Source organism: Bidens hawaiensis, unplaced genomic scaffold (genome assembly GCF_021521415.1).
Source record: "Bidens hawaiensis isolate Kalapana, Puna unplaced genomic scaffold, B.hawaiensis_p1.1 tig00003988_1, whole genome shotgun sequence".
Classification (NCBI taxonomy): Eukaryota; Viridiplantae; Streptophyta; class Magnoliopsida; order Asterales; family Asteraceae; genus Bidens; species Bidens hawaiensis.
Window position 1 is genome coordinate 864,006 of NW_027491233.1, and position 18,174 is coordinate 882,179.

The window sequence follows — 18,174 nt, forward strand, 5'->3', positions numbered from 1 at the left end:
AAAATATATATATATATATATATTTCTTTGTGAGTTATAGAAACTTTCTATAGCTGAAAATGTCAAGACTTCTCAATCTTAGAGTAAGGAGGAGAACGAGAACCAGATGAAGAGTGCTTACAACATTAATCAGACACTATGGGTCGAGGTCAATTCGGGGTGACTTGGGGAAAGCCAAATACGCTTTGAGGATAGATAGGAGGCATCAATATTTCTGAGTTGTTGCCCACTTAAATTTTGAGGCATAATTGAACCTAACTCGTATCACAGAAACGATGAAAACCATCTTAAGTTATTTACATGCTTAAAACCTGTCTCTTTATGTCATAATACAGCTAAACACGGATCTATGTGACAGTCACATACTTAGTATGATTCCTGTTCGGATCTTTTCTAAAACGTAGCAGTCCCTATCGAGTCTGAAATTTGATCCCTTAATACTTTAATTGTTTAAAGTTTTCTTTTTATGTAGTTGTATTTTTTTTATAACAGGTTACTTGGACTTGATCGTGTTATTTAGTTCTTAAAGGGAAGTTTTATAACTTAATTGAAAAAATGTTAAAATTATAAGGTTAAATTTAGTAAATATATGCGATGTTGTTGAACAGGCGAAGTTGTGGATAACTTCGCCTAGGCGAAGTTATCCGTAACTTCGCCTGTATAACTGCGCCCCTATATAAAGAATACTTAAGGTCAAATTGTTCATTATTCTCAACTCAGCGAACTTATATCCTTCGTATTTCACAGCGAACTTATAACCAGATCCATCCTTGTTTTCTTTCTTCGATTTCAAACCGATTTAAAGGTTGGTTGGGTTATTACACAATATTATCCGTTCATTAATGTTAATCTAAGGTTGTTTCGACAACCGGTTAATAACCTCGGACGACCGATCCTTAAACCCGATTTCGAAACTTGTTTTCACGTGGTCATGTACAAACTGATCGTCAACCTATCCTTAAAAGCTTGAGTTTAAAAGTCCTAAATTGTCAAAATACCCAGAAAACCTCAGATCTTCAAGTTTGAATCAACCTTACTGTCGCCGTTTCAGATTCAGGCGAAGTTAAGGTTTAGGCGAAGTTATCCGTAACTTCGCCTGAAGCTTAAATTCGCCTGAGGCGAAGTTATCCGTAACTTCGCTTGTTGCTTAAATTCGCCTAAGGCGATGTTGTGGTGAGGCGAAGTTATCATTAACTTCGCCTGGACCTTTTTAACTTAATAATTATTAGACGAACTTAAAGCTGAAGCGAAGTTGTTCCCAACTTCGCCCAAACTTTAACTTCGCCTATACAGTCTTTATCACAACTTCGCTCATGGTAATAAGCGAACTTGTGTTATACCTTAACATTTATCTTACTTGGTTCGTTTGTTGCAGATATGGCTGCAGTAGCAGGTGCTGGAGGTGCTGGAGGCGATGACGGAGATAACCAGAGGCAATTCTTCCCGGGTTACAATATGTACATTACCTTAGACCCGGAAGCGAGCGGAGTTGAAGACTACCGTGAGATCATTTCTTTCCTCATTCGCTCGAGGATATTTCACGCAATCACGACGACTCTGCCGATATCCTTACCCAATATCGAGGATTTCTGGCAGACGGTGGAGTATGATTGTCGTGTTGAGCCCCCGGTTATGCGAGCAACCGTCAACAACCAAGAAGTTCAGTTCTCGTCTGAACAAATACGGCTGGCGTTACGGTTTGGAGAGGAGACTCGGGACGACCCGACTGACTTTGTGGCTCCATTTCGTGATGGAGCATTCCTACGAATGGGATATTCTGGTCCCTTGGGCGATACCCAGAGACGGAAGGGGTTCCTACTCGATCAGTGGCGCTTCCTCATGCACGTCATGATTGTGTGTATGTCTGGGAGGAAGGCGGGTACTGACGGAATGGGTGCGACCATGCAGTCAGCAATGACTGCTCTGACTTATAACAAACGTTATAGTTTTAGTCAGATGGTCTTTTATGAGATCGACAGGCAGAGGAGGGCCATAGCTCGTGAGCGGTTCATAATGTATCCAAGATTCATCCAGATGATCTTGAACCATGTGGCTCCAAATTTGCCTCAACGACGCCCGATAAGATACGTGGAGAGTGTGAGCAAACGTATCTTTGCTCAATGTCGCACATCCAGTGCGAGGAGCAAGCCTGAATTGCGTCCAAGGCATACTCCACTTTTTGGGTTCTTAATAAACCCGGGGTATGTTCCTGCTGCTGGGGACGAGTTCAGAGATCCTCAACCACGACAGGCGGGAGACCTCAGGCTGTACCTGCTGCGCCTGTTGTGTCGGCTGAAGAGGATGTTGACCTTGATGCTGCATTTGGCGGCCAAGGATTCTTCGACATGGATCGTTTTGATCCACAAGAAGAAGTGCAGGTCTCTGCTGCACAGGGTCCGGAAGTGAGTGTAACTAGAGCAGCTACGACATTGGCTGACTCAGATCTTGATAATTTGATGGATGAAGCAAGGAGGATGTTGGTGACTCGTGAGAGGACGTTGGGGAAGAGGAAGAGGACAGTCGATGATACTGAGTCTGAAGAAGAAGAAGAGGATATACACAAATTGATCAGACGTTCACGACGGGAAAGGACAGGTGCTGGTATGGGAGCTGGAGAGACTTCACGAGTCATACGTTTTGCTCCATCCGCACTGTCAGGTATGTCAATTGTTCCTACTTCTGTACAGGTTACAAGCGCCGCAGATGTTCCTGTGGTGGCTACATCAGCTGTCGGTATCCCATCCACTACACTACAGATGACGACTCCGGAGATTGTGTCGTTACCACCTCCAACGCTTACTCCTTCAGAGGTGGTGACACAATTTGTAGAGTCAACGGTCGTCGCAACTGCAGGGTTGTCGGTCACGATACCACCTGCGGTTACGTCCACAACTGCTTCTGAAGTCCCGGTTACATTCGAAATCCCTGCTGAGTATACTCAAGATACATCTAACATGAGGTTTGATTTCGATGCAACCCTCTCAGACTCGGAGAGAATAGCTGCACTTGAGCGGGTTGTGGCAGAGCAATCAAGGATAAACTTTATCCAGACCCAGGCTATTCAACGCCTTGTAGCAGAAAATCAACTACAGTCGTCCCTCCTGGTTGAGCATGGGAGATTTATAGATGCTATGAAGGAGTTCTTGGCATCTCAGGGGGAGACAGGCTGTAGAGGCGACGAGTTAAGGACGAAGAAGAGAAACGACAGAGACGATGATCCGAATGCACCGAAAAGTGCAGGTGGTGAGTTGCCAAGAACTACTCAAGCTCTTGGGACTTCCACAACTCAGGGGGAGTCTGCAGGTGCAGTTGGTGGTGATGAGGTGGTGATGGTTGATGATGAAGATGATGTGATTGATGCGTTGAGAGAATTAGATGATGATATGCTAGAGGATGATGATGTGTTTGATGATGATGTGCTGCCGTGTGAGGAGATTGAGAAAATTGGCGCACAGATTGTGATTGAAGATGAGATTGAAGAGGGTGAGATAGTAGAAGAAAATGTTGAACACGAGATCCCAGATGTTGAGAAAGCCGACATGGGTATTGAGATGGAAAATGATGAGACTGAGTGGGAGGAGCAGCCTAGGTGGAAGGAAGGTTGTGCTCATTGGTTTATTAAGACCAAGAAGCCTGCTGTTCCAACCATGTTTAAGAAGAGTTATAATATCAAAGGCTATGCTGAGTCGAAGAAGGGAATTATCTGTTGGATATAAGATGAACAGATAAAGTTGTTTGTGGTGAAGCGTTTTGATGGTATTCAGTACTTCAAGAGAACCTTGAGATCTCTCAATACATTGCCGGAATGTGAGGTGAAGGATTTGGCTAGGTTGGGCCTGATTAATAGAAGTGACGACAACATGGCAAGAGTTATTGGGAAGATCGTGTGGAAAGAAAGCATAAAAGAGAAGAAGTTTGATTTATTAAAGCCACAGAAGGGAAAGCTCGTGGAAGATACAGAAAGGGGAATGAGAGAAGATGGCAAGCCATGGATGGTGATGAAGTACAAACCGATCCGATGCATTAAAGAGGTTCCAATGAAGACTATGCCTCAAGATGTATTGAAGAATCTTAAATGGTGGTATGTTGATTGCCAGACTGCTGAAGCCGTGATGGAAGACGAAGACGAACAAGAAGTGCTGAGGGTGTATGATCCGATGCATCTTGTTAACTTATCGAAAGCTGATCTGCAAGTGTTGAATGAAAAGAAGATATTCTATATTCCTGCTTGGAAGGACGAAGCAAGGAAATATCAGCGAATAGTCACGGTATGTGTTAGAGAAGGAGTGCATGCGTGAAGATACAGGATTACAAGACAAGAGCTTAAAGATCAAGATATGAAGCTACTGCCAAGGGGGAGTCTGTTGGTGCATAAATGTCAGTAGTTCATAGTCTAGTGTCTGTAATCGAGTCTGTAATATTATTTATGTTATTTATGTTTAAGCGAAGTTGTTGACAAGTTCGCCTAGGCGAACTTGTTGAACAAGCGAAGTTATGGACAACTTCGCCTGAACATGCCAGGCGAAGTTGTCGTGTATTTAAAGTCCTAGGTTACGGCTTAGTTTGAGGTTGATCGAGTTAGCAATTGAGTGAGCTGTTTAGTTACTCGTGTTGGTCAGGTCTGTAACAATGATATTTATATCACGTGAGTTCGGTTATTAATATATAACGTGTTTCGGTTATTCGTGTGTTTGTGTTCTATACTCGTAACGATCTACGCAGGGATTCCGCACCTGAGTAGACCGCGATATCTCGTGCGATCCGTCTAGGGAACCTACATTACATAATAATGAATCTCACAAGCCCAATAGGTCCAACCCGGTCACCTACACATGACGGGCCTACTAAGTTGGAAATTACTTCCAACAGTGAGAGGGTCACACCGAACCAAACAATGTCCAAAATGAAATAACGATGAATGAGATATCGATGCTCGATGTTAAGATGATGGAATTAAGGAAATGAAGTGGTGCAACTATTGCCTCTACGCAGTTGATGAATACACATTGTTGCAGGTGCACTGTAACACTTGCATAGTTTCCTAATGTGTCTGTGCAGTTCAGCACCTGCTGAACCATAGCCACGTTGATGCGTGCTTTACGCAATTGTTGCTTCTAGAACCTGATTGTTCGGTTTTTAGCCACTATTTCCATATTAACCTTGTGTTAATGACTTGATTAACTATCCCCTAATTCTCCCATTTACTTGGTGTTAATTGGGAGACTTTTGAGTTGTTGAGGGTGTTACTTTCACAATATAAATATAATGCTTGCGAGCTTTGTTCTTGGCAAGAAAATCTCACACTTCATAACTCAAGAATAGAGATATTAGTTCTCTCTATATTCTTCATCTAGAATCCCGCTGATGAAGAATATAGAGAGAACTAATCTCTCTATTCATGAGTTGTGAAGTGTAAGATTTTCTGATCAAGAACAAAACTTGTAAGCCTTAGATTTATATTGTGAAAAGTAACACCCTCAACAACTCAAAAGTCTCCCAATGAATACTAAGTTAATGGGAGAATTAGTGGAGAGTTAATCATCAAGCTACTAACACAAAGTTAATGTGGAAATAGTGGCCGGAAACCGAACAGTCAAAGTCTAGAAGCAATAGTTGCGTAAAGCAGGCAACAACGTGGCTATGTGCTGAACTTTGCAGACACATCAGGAAACTACACGGGTGTTACAGCCCACCAGTAACAACGCTTATTCATCAATTGAGTAGAGGGAATAGTTGCACTACTTCATTTCCTTAATTCCATAATCTTAGCTTCGAGCATCGATATCTCATTCATCTTTGCTTTATTTTGAACATTGTTTGGTTCGTTCTGACCCTATCACATGGTAGAACACAAACCCACTAATATTTCAATATTTTAGAAACAAATAATAATTAATTATTCATGTCCTAAATAAGTGAAAACTATGTTTTCACTAACATTTCCAACAATAACTTATCCATGTCAGCATCGAGAGAGAAATCTATACCCTTGGATGGAAAGCTATGTAATGAATGCTTAGAAACAATTATATGGAATTATGGATCGACTCAACTATATAATGATATTAAGGGGATAGGGGCGCTTCACTAAGGTATCCTAATACCCACGAGTCATTTAAACATATGGGGCACTTCACTAATCAAGTACCCCAATATAGTTTTTTTTCCTTTTTTTAATAAAATAAAAATAATAAATAAAAGCATATTAAAAAATTTAAAGAAAAACTTTCAATTAATACTTAAAAATAAATATTACAAACCACAAACGATGAGTTTAAAAATTACATATCCAACCATATTTTTCTAGAGTCGCTTCCAACATTTCTCCGGTCTAGTATTTGTGGGGGCAAGTAAAAAGCATTATCTCCTTGTTACATAACGGTGTTCATCATCTCTATTTGTTTCGCTAAGAACTCGATGACCGCATTGCTTGCCTTCTCTGTCACTTTGTGTAAGGCCCCGTTACCGGTAGCCCTACTTTCGTGTTGGATTTACTCATAAACGCAGTTCTAAATATCAGAGTTAATTAAAACATTCGCGGAATATAAAAGCTTTCATAAAACATTTCATAACAGAACACATCTTATCTTAAAAAAACATCTTGTCTTTCAAAATAAACAAAACATTAAACTTAAACGTCTTGAGTCTTTCGATGTCAGCCTCTTATTCAGTGCCACGTGTCTCCTCAAGCGAGCTGCCTCATCCTACTCACCTGCGTGCATACTATAAGTCAGCTACGCTGAGTGAGTTCTAGTTAATCATACATTATACATTATACACAAACTTATATTCTTTCATTCATACTTTCATACTTTCATACTTTCATACTTTCTTTTATACTAACTTGCTTTCATATCTTACGTTATAAAGAGCATTACGCCCTACATTCCTCGAGTATTATTAGGGCTCGGTACCCTCCTTCCTCGAGTATTATTAGGGCTTGGTACCCTCCTTCCTCGAGTATTATTAGGGCTCGGTACCCTCTTTCCTCGAGTATTATTAGGGCTCAGTACCCTCCTTCCTCGAATATTAGTAGGGTTCGGTTCCCTAGTTCTCGACTATTAGTAGGGTTCGATTCCCTCTTCGTTACCATACAACCATACATCATACCTCGAGTATTATTAGGGCTCGGTACCCTTTTCGTAACCATACAACCATCATTTCCTTCTTTTATTAACTTTATCACGTTCATACACATAAGCATACGTATCATACTTACCTTATACATAGCGTTACAACCTGACAGTACGTGCAATATCCGAAGATCGTTCACGTACCATCAAGCAATCATTCATACATCTCACATTATTCACATAAGGCATACACTTATCTCTTAGGATAAGCGTATTAACAAACATATTGAGTATGCACACAGCCCCGAAAACATAACACATAAATGGGGCTAGAAACTCACCTGAATCCTGTTACGCTCTCCGTTAATCGTTATTCCCTTCTTGAGCTGTGCACGGCTAACTGTATAATATTTACATGTATCAATTAACTACTACTACTACTACTCATGTTGTATTTCTATCTTTATATAACCCACAACGAACGGGGGTCCGGGGGCAGCGCCCCTGGCAGCGGGGGTCTAGGGGCGGCAGCCCCTAGCAGGGTCCAAGGGGCAGAGCCCCTGGCTGGGGTCGAGCTGTCTTAACACATTTTTCATTAGGTTTTTAATTTATTTTCTAATTTACTAACTCCATCGAACTTATCATTAAGCGAACTTAACAATAAGCGAACTTAACATTAAGCGAACTTAACATTAGGCGAAGTTAAGCATTCAGCGAACTTAACTCAGGCGAAGTTAGCATTCAGCGAACTTAACTCAGGCGAAGTTAGCATTGAGCGAACTTAACTCAGGCGAAGTTAGCATTGCGCGAACTTAACTCAGGCGAAGTTAATTAGTTAGGCGAACTTGCCTGCAAGCGAACTTGCTTGCAGGCGAAGTTCGCTTGCAGGCGAAGTTGTGCAGCAGCCGCCACTGTTCATCCTAAATCCCCAAAATCATCATCGTTTTACCGAGAAATCCATGGGTATGGTATTTGACTAACCCGCGATCATTCCTATGGTCGTTTTTGGATAAGGTTTGACCCGAAAACACGTAAAGTTTAGACCTTTAAGTTCAAAAATGCTTAATACAAGATTTACGGTTTATCCTATACGAACCGTATATGTTTATGGGTTCATTGGATTCGTCCTAGCATCAAGTTCGTTACTTTACGTTTCGTTTAGACCCGATCTATTATAGTTTCAAGTTTCATGGCTAACCGTCTACTAAAACATGAACTTTAAGATCGAAATCATACCTTTATGTTTTCGTTTTGGTCTCGGTTAGCTAGCTTATGAACTTTGGATCTTGTATGAATCTTGAACCACGTTTTCTTGCTCGGATTTCACCTCTCTCTCGCTCGGCCGCGTATGGTGTGTGTTTGGAGTGTGTAGAGATTAAGATGGAATGAAATGAGGTTTAGGGTTTTATGGTGGTTTAGGAGGATATTTATATTCCCCAAGGCCCATGGACCTAAGGCCCATTACCCTTAACCCATCTTAATTAAATCCAAGTCCATGATCTTTTCCATATTAGACGTTAGTTAATATTATTAAACGCACGACAATTTAACGCAACTTTCTTTATTTATTATTAGAATATTTAGGATGTTACATGTCGGGATCGGATGCCACTTTGGTGAGCTCGTGCATTTCTTCCAAATTTCAAACATCCCCATGCCGAATTCGTTACCATGAAGGCGATTGTATTGTTTCAACATATCCTTAAGAAGGTCGGCGTCGTTCGTGCCGCTTCCTCTGTTGGTCTTAAGGTGAGTGTGAATTGTGGAGAAGTGGTTCATTTTTAAAACCATTGCCTTCCATTTGTTTGAGACGGAATCATCCCCGCGGTAGCGACCTCGACCCATTATCTCAAAAAACTTACCACGTATTTCTCTCTAAAATATCGCGGTGCGTTTACCGTCACCTAACACCGAGTCTTCGGATGAGTCGATCCACGCTTGCGCCAACGCCGCTTTCTCATCGTCTTCCCACTTCTTCATGTCGTACAATTCGGTTGGTGTTTGATCGGCAACGACCTTCTTTTTATGGCTTCGCTTGCGACGAACTTGGGTTCGTCGACTTGGGTTTCGGAATTTGGGTTTCCACAACTTGGGTTTCGGGTGTTTGGGTTTTGGGTGTTCGGGTTTGGGGTGGCGGAGGCATAAACGGCATTGGCATTCGATAAAACATATCGTTTGGAGGCATTGCTGGTACATGCTGGTTGGCAAAGTAAGGGTTGGTAGGGTCATTGTTTGCGAGTAAACTAGCCCACCACATTTGAGACGGATCCCACGGGTTTGGGTTGGTGTTCGGGTTTTGGTTAGGGTTTGAGCTCGAGCTCGTGTTCTGGTTTGGGTTTGGGTTTGAGCTCTAGACGGTGAAATTTGAGAAAGGATTCATGGTAGAGAGTTGAGAGTTTTTTGTTTTGAAATTTGATAGTATTTGGTATTTGTTTGAGTATAGAATGATAAAATGAGTTAGTATTTATAAATAAAATAATTAGTTTTTATTTTTTTTTAAAAACAATAGCCGTTCAAAATGAACGTTGGGGGGGACCCACCAAAACACTCCAAGCGCGCCGGCCGTTTGAACGATGGAATTAACGGCGCCCAAGGAACCACCGTGCCCCACTGCGGTGTTCCGCGCCCGTCGCCCCACGCCACCTCAGCCAACCCCGCCCCATAGCGTATAGTCTTAATATATTCAATAATAGGAAGGATGGATAATAACGACTTTGGAGGTGTGACTCGGCCACCAAATGATAGGGTACCTTAGCCTTTTTAATTGATAACTTATTAATTAAATCTATCGACAACCATTTTCTAACATTTGACTATTTTCATATTCGCACTTATTGGTAGTCCCAAAAATGTAATAGGGGAAGTCACCTACACCACAATTAACAATGTCTGCCATATTTTGAAGTTCTTCCAGGGCAGAGCCCCTGGCTCGGGTCGAGCTGCCAGGTCAGCTTGGAAAAATTTTATTTCCATTAACTGTCTTAACACATTTTTTATTAGGTTTTTAATTTACTTTCTAATTTGCTAAATCCAGCGAGCTTATCATTGAGCAAACTTAACAATAAGCGAACTTAACATTAAGCGAACTTAACATTAGGCGAACTTAACATTAAGCGAAGTTAAGCATTCAGCGAACTTAACATCAGGCGAAGTTATCATGGGCGAACTTATCACCAGGCGAAGTTACAGTTAGGCGAACTTGCTTGGCGAAGTTAGTTGCAGGCGAAGTTAAGCTTTGCAGGCGAAGTTAAGCTTTGCAGACGAAGTTATGCTTTGCAGGCGAAGTTATTCAGCCTTCGCCTCTGTTCAACCTTAATCACCAAAATCACCCTTATTTCATCGAGAATTTCTTGAATATTATGTTAACTAACTCCGCGATCATTCCCATGGCCTAGTTCGGGTAAAACCTAGCCCGGAAAGACATAAAGTTTGGACCTTTCGGCTTAAAACGTTTAATAACAAGTCGCCGTACGTAGCCATAGGTTTGTCAAGTTCATTTCCAACATCAAGTTTGTTACTTTACGTTTCGTTTAGACCCGATTTACTTCATGTTTAAGTTTCAAAGCTAACCGATCCTAAAAACGTAAACTTTAAGGTAAAAGGCATACCTTTATGCGTTCGGTGAGGTCGCGGTTTGCTTGGTTATCACGTATCTAGCTCGTATATCGAAGGTCTAATAATGGTTGGCTTGATTTTGGACTCGAATCCCGCTCTCTCTCTCTCTCGCGGCCGTGTGAGGTGAAGGATATGTGTGTTTTTGAGTGTGTAGAGATTAAGATGGAATGAAATGAGGTTTAGGGTTTTATGGTGGCTTAGGAGGATATTTATATTCCCCAAGGCCCATGGACCTAAGGCCCATTACCATTAACCCATCTTAATTAAATCCAAGTCCATGATCTTTTCCATATTAGACGTTCGTTAATATTATTAAACGCACGACAATTTAACGCAACTTTCTTTATTTATTATTAGAATATTTAGGATGTTACACTTTGATATACTTTTTGTACTCTACTTGTTTCTTTTTGGTGTATTCACAAAGTGTATCGTCCATTTTATTTTTGTTTTCCACAAAGCTTTATGAAGCGGCCATCTTGCCTTATCAAGGTAGCCTTGTTGGTGACAGGTTTTCGTTTAGGTTTGGCATACCCGGATTCAAGAAGTTCCCAGATTCAGACGACCTTATTCTTTTTTCGAAATTACTGCCTGATTCTTCACCCATCAATGGTACCAAGGCCCATTTAGCATGTGTTCTTACAATATCCTTTTCTTCATCACATCAAGATCGGCACACCCGTTTTCTTGTAAATGTTCATACACTATAAAATATATATTAATACCACTATAATTTATATCAACGCTACAAAAATATATTAAATTATAAAATAATTTTATCGCATGTACCAAAAATCCATTGAACTTAAGTGTCTCCCATTTTGAACGAATTTAATGAACATTTCGATCGCCGCCAATAAGTGAAATGTAATGTGCAACGACCTATTTCCAAAAACTATCTCTCTTTTGTTGATTTTTGACTCGTTTGACTTCGGAGCAATGGCACCAAGATTTGCATATAGCTACTTCTTGGTTGTTTATCCATTTGTTTAACTATAATAGTCCATCATTCGAACCGTGCTCTATTCGCTTCTTCAACATCATTTTGGTCTTCTTTTTTAATTTGTATCCATTCTTCTTCTTCTTCTTCTTCTTCTTCATCATCATCATCATCATCATCATTAACTTGATGTTATGTTTCCAGCACAAAGTCTAAATCGTCGTGATCTTCATAAATAGGGAGTTGGCGTTCCGGAATGTCACGCGATACATAAACGGTTCAGACATATCTTGATCGTCCATAGAGCATTCATACCGACCGGGCACAACAAGAGTAGGCCCAAGTGGGTATGAAAATAATGGGGCAGTTGAACATGAGAACTAGGTTGTGGTTGTGTATAAAATGGTTGCGGTGTATACCTTTGAAAGCGCGTGCTCGAACCGGCTCGCCACGTCATCTATCGGCTCCTCTAGTGTGCGGACCAACTCACATATTGGAATCGCATCCTCTACCGGCTCTTCTCGTTTTCGAAACCCCTCGGGATGTGGAAGATTTTTTGGTTGGTGGATTCTTATAACTCTCCATGATTTTTGGTTGTGCATTTTAAGTTGTATGTAAAAAGGGTAAATAGTGGAAGGTTAAATAGGAAAATGGTTTTTTTTTTCAATCTCCCAACATCCCTCCCCCCCCTAACCCCCACCAAACAAACTATCTCGATCCCCTAAACGGACACATGTCAACGAACAAATTTCATAGGATTATTTTACACAATTTAGGGTACCCCAAATGGTGAATAGGTTGAGGGCGGCGATATTCACTAGCGGGTATGGGTAACCCTTTCGAGCGTTCCAAAGACGCCCCTCTCCCCCGTAAGAATATGATCTTTTCTTTCTTTAAAAAGTAATAGTGTAATGATACATAGAAGATTAACATGACTCATTGTATCACCCTAGGCATATCTCACATCGGTCGTGGATAGGTAATATTCTTGGTTTATAAGGAATGCAATGACTTTTAAATCATCAACATGTTTTTGGCTTAGATGGTTGTGAAGCAGATGTAAACTACATAGTTAATCGTGCTCATGCGGGCCTCCGTGAGAGTTATTATCAGGACGGGTACCCTCGGTGGAAGTTTCCACCATGGTAAGTGGACAATACTCGTGGCACAAGGTTGGGGTGTGTAAAACCACCAAATTAACCAATGATACCGAACCATACCAAAAACTTGTGGGTTCGTTTAATGATTTTTCTGAAAACCGACAGTAATGGGTCAGTTATGGTTAAGAAGATTTCTATAGCCACTAAAATCAAACAAAACCTATTATATGCATTTGTTTAATAATATAGATTAGATGTATTTTTCAATTGCTACGTAATACACCAGTACATACAAATGCCTATAAGAATTTATTGCATAGTCAAAAAAATTTAATCCCAAATTTACATACGCCCAAAAACACCTAATTATACCGGTTTAAGCTATCTTAGCTGTCTAAATTTATGGTTAATTTACCCGCTATAACCTTCAACCCAATCAACTAAAACCACCATAACCGATCGGTTTTTATTATTATAATTCATTAACCGATATCTCAGTTATAATGATATGAGCCAAAAACCGACCCGGTATACACCCATAGAGTTAACTTAGAAATTATTAAAATAATCATTTCAATTGTTCTAACACGATAAATCCGTGACTGAGAATACGCGCCAAAAACACACACACTATTCACACACAATGTCAGCATCAGCAGCGAAATCGAGTTCTCGGAAGAAGAAGATCGTGGAATCGGCTACTCCGGAAACGGAACTGAAACGAGTGATGACAGAAGAAGAAGACGAGTTCCACTTCGGTGCTGGTAAATCGAAGCAGCGAGGTGGGAAGAAGCAGCGATCAACATTCGAAGACGATCTCGATGCCGATCTGTCTAGGTTAACTTAAACTCTCGGTTTCGTACTTTTGATTGCGAAAATAGTTAGGTTACGTTGATTCCGCGTTGTTATTACAATATAGATATTAAATCGCGTGTTATTTTTTACGTTTTTGACTGATTTAGTGTTGATTGATATCAGATTGAAGTAGAGTTTGAATTAGGATATCTGTTTTTGAAATTTGAGTTCGATTATTTTGCGTAACTTAGTAGTTAATATCAGATTGCTGTGGATTTTGATTTAGGACATCTGTTTTTGAAATTTGAGTTGATTATTTTGTGTGAATATTAAATTATTGTCAGATTGCTGTAGATTTTGAATTCGAACATCTATTTTTGAATTTTGATTTGATTAAATAAGGAATAACATAAAATTGCTGCAGATATTGAATCCGGACAGCTATTTTTGAAATTTGAGTTTATTATTTTGTATAAATTAGAAATTAACATCAGATTATTGCTGTAGATTTTGAATTTGGATAGCTATGTTTGAAATTTGAGTTGATTATTTTCGGCAAATTAGATATTAACATTAGATTTCTGTAGATTTTGAATTCGGACAGCTGCTTTTGAAATTTGAGTTCTGTAAATAAGAAAATAACATTAGATTGCTGTAGATTTTGATTTCGAACAGCTATTTTTGAAATTTGAGTTGATTATTATATGAAATTAGGAAATTAACATCTGATTGGTGTAGATTTTGAACTCGAACAGTTGCTTTTGAAATTTGCAGTGATATAAAAGGTTTAATGAACGCGTTACATCAGATCAAAGAGAAAGCACAGAAGGACGGACAGAAGAAAAAGGAGGAGACTATTTCGAGGTGAGTTCCGTCATTTACTTAGTTTTGTGAAGTTTATGTTATGGAGAAGTCTGTTGAATCCTCATCAAATTCAAATGTATTTATCATGTTAAGGATAAATTATAAGTATATGGAATTTTATTCAAATTTAAATACATATCATATATTTTCTCACATCTCTTGCATCTTTGTGGCTATATATATCTAAGTCAATATGTGAGTATAAGATTGATTCAAATCCTCCAGGATTTGTTACTTTCATAGTTTGTAGTTTTTATGCATGTTCTTGATATCTGGTTCTACATAATAGTATATCTATTTGTTGCATTGTATGTATGTTTTGATTGTGTATTATGTTACTGGTTATATTTGTTCATCTTGATCTCCCGCAACTATGATGATTGATTGTCTGGCTTATTTGGATTCAAAATGTTTGAATTCTTTGAATTATGCATTGTATTATGATGATGATGATGTGTATTACCTGGATACAATCTGGATCTAAGCACAAATAGAACATTTGATTTTTCTCTTATATCTTGGCCAAATTAATATTGTTGAACAATTTAATTTGATTTTTATATTAATGTTTTTTGCTTTCATTGCAGTGAAAAAGCACTGATACCACCAAGTAATGTCCAATTAGCAGTCACATGACTTTTTTGTATAATGATTCACATTATACAAACCATCATACACAAACACCTAGTTGTTTTTCCCAGAATCAACTTTTTTATCACTTGAACCTGAGTTTTTTCATTGAGTATGTTCTTCAAATCCAGATTACCTCATACTTCAGCTTACACTCCAAGAATTAAACCAAATTAAATGAAGTAGTCTGTGTTTGAAGAACATCGTCAATGAGAAAACCTAGTTCGAGTGAATAGGAAAGCTGATGTGGCGTTTGTGTATGATGACTTGTATACCGTGAATCCATTATACACCTTGTGAGCATATCATATGCAAACCCTGTCGAGTCTAGAAATAATTGATTCAAAAACTTATTACTATTAAGGTTTTTGTTGTTGGCAAAGATATTTTGAATGATGGTTGTTGCAACAGAACTTATAATAAATATTGGTAATAATATGGTTTTCTACCACTAAAATTTACTGAGACTGATTGGTTTTCGGTTTTTCAATCAGTGTTGCTACAGAAATCAGGTCTAAGTTCGATGAGTTGAAGTCCAAAGTAGAGAAAGAAAGGTATCTGCATGTCTATATTATGGTCTTGATTTACTAATTCCATATTATTAAACACATTTATTATGTAAATTTCAGGCAAAACTTTGCAAGGGCGCTATCAAAGAGTTCAAAAGAGGTTTGCAAAGAGAATCATAACCTTCTTAAACAGATTACTTATAAGAATTTTGCATTTTCAGTAGAATGGTTAACATACTTATAAATTTTGTATACAGTGTGAGAACTTGCTGAAGAATGAGACTGCCAAGTTTCAAGCAGTTTATGAAAATTTCTGCAAAGACAAGAACTCATATCTTCAGGCTCTTAATGGTAGGGAACAGTCACTAACTTTCAAATCTTCCATAAAAGTAACGATATTATGCAATATTGTAATTATTTGCGTTTAGTGGTTTAAATGTTAATTTCTATTCCTGAGCTTTAATTGTGCTGTTAAAATAACAGATACCGTTTCAAAATATGAAGGCGAGAAAGAGAAACTGTTCTTGAAATATGAACAACACAGTAAGATATTTACTTCACTTTTCTAATAATCTATTCAAAACTATATTTAAAATTTCGATCATGTTTCACACAGGAAAGAAAGAAAAGAACATGATAATGGAGCATGAAAAGGCATGTGCAACCAAGATTGCTGAACTTGAAGAGTCTCTGAAGAAAAAGAAGCAGGTAGCATATCTCCTTAATTTCAACCCTTGACAAGAATTGGCCAATTCGGGTTATGTTAAATCTCTAACGGGTCAAATGGGTGGGTAAGAATATAGCGGCTATAACCGAGCACGAAACGGGTCACAATTCATCTTAAACTGTATTTTCATGCATAAGAACTAGAATAAACTAATCAGTACAAAATATATTAAACTGGCCCGTTGACTTATGAATGACCGTGTTGTGTCATAGGATGACAAGACATTCAGCTTTTTAAGGAAGACTTTAGGCTCGTTTCTTGACAATGCGTCTGACGAGGACTTCCCGGCTGATGATTGAAGTGGAATCTGCAAACTTATTATCTGCAAATGTTATCGGTATTTGTTTTATAGTGTCATAAAGGTGTCTTGCTTCCACTTGATGACTTTAGTGAAGTTTAGGCAAAAAGAGATGCATATCTAGTTATATAGTTATCTACCACTTTGGATACTAATATCAACTGCTCTCTCACTGCGTTAGAGATGTAAATCAGATCATATTGGTGTTAAAGTAGCAAATGGTTACTATTAATCTTGTTTACATTGTTTATTCATCTATCATTTTTGAAATTCTTGCAATTTAAAAAGGGGGAGAGGTTTATGAATAAGACTCACAATGGCCTATTTTATATATAATACATAAGTTTTTTCAATTCAAAATTCATAATATAGCATGTTTGCAAGTTAAAGATGATATATATATGAAATTGACTCATTTGGCAATGTATAGGATAATTTTATAGTATAAGAAAATATGTTTTATTTATTTCTTTGTAAGAAGTCAAATCAATAAAAGAAATTGTGCCATTTTAGGGAACCCACCTTAGAGGGGGTCCCCAATGACTGGACACACGACTAAATGCGATGGGTATATTACGCAAACTGCAGATAAAAAAATGGGGTTAGGATTTGATTCCTCGACCTCTGCTTTATATTGCATGTCGTTAACAATTAAGCCATTGTCGTAGAATCTTCTATCTTGTTTACTAATGTATAACACCCAGCATACCCTAAACTGAATAGTGAAATCGTAGCCATAATTTTTTTCCTACGAGTTCGGAAAATTTTGAGGGACAAATGACCGATTGTTAATTACTTAGATTTGGGGTTTCTACGGGTTCGATATCAAAATACACTAATATATAACACTAAAACAAAAATTTTTACGGGTTCGGCTGAACCCGTTCTTATAAATTTGCCTACGCCCCTGTAGTGAATGCTCCCACCTAGGGTTTCAACTGCCTAGCAACAATCTTAACTACCTAATATTGTCAACATCCATCTAATCACAAGTGAATCAAGTAAAGTGGGTTTCTATGATCCATATTTGTACTTTTTAACCTTCAACTTTATCTGATTATCTAAAACTCTTTAACTAACTGACTTTTAAAAGCAGATTAATGGTTAAAAATATGACTTTTCAGTTATCTAGATTAGAAAAAAATCATTTAAAACCAATTCTTCTTATTCCCACATATACCCATATTGGTATATTTTTGTTGTTACTTGTTAAGTTAAAAAAAAATCTTAGAACTAATTAATGCATAACCACTTTTAAATAAAAGAAAACCTATGGAAACTAAAGCTTTTCAAAACTCGTGGATCGAGCTTCACTTTAAATCAACTTGTTTGTATACGAACTGAGTGGAGTTGGCTTGGTTTGTAAACACACTGAGATTAGACTAAAGTATGCTCACTTGTTGGAACAGTCCTTTTGCTCGTTAAGTTAAGCCTAAACTTTAATGGTTATAAATTATAGCTTAATATCATTTATAAATAAGTCCATTATAAACCTTCATATATTATCAATAATATCATTCATGTGACCAAAATTATCGTTGTTCCTGTTAATCCTTTTTAGTAACATGTTTTATCGGTGCTTAGTCACAATTGAAGGTATACATAACAATTCTTATTTTAAAC

The 18,174-nt window shown here is 38.4% G+C and overlaps 2 protein-coding genes across 3 annotated transcripts in view; both read left to right on the forward strand.

Moving 5' to 3' along the window:
* The window catches only part of LOC143624865 (putative 2-carboxy-D-arabinitol-1-phosphatase), a 47,785-nt gene that overhangs the window by 24,303 nt on the left and 5,308 nt on the right, over window positions 1-18,174 (forward strand). The gene's annotated exons all lie outside the window — the stretch shown is intronic.
* LOC143624864 (uncharacterized) lies at window positions 13,178-16,940 on the forward strand. Its single transcript, XM_077095369.1, has 8 exons — window positions 13,178-13,565; window positions 14,298-14,387; window positions 15,512-15,571; window positions 15,647-15,686; window positions 15,784-15,877; window positions 16,010-16,069; window positions 16,143-16,234; window positions 16,466-16,940. Exons 1-8 carry the CDS (start codon window positions 13,372-13,374, stop codon window positions 16,550-16,552), a joined length of 717 nt encoding a protein of 238 aa, XP_076951484.1. The 5' UTR covers window positions 13,178-13,371; the 3' UTR covers window positions 16,553-16,940.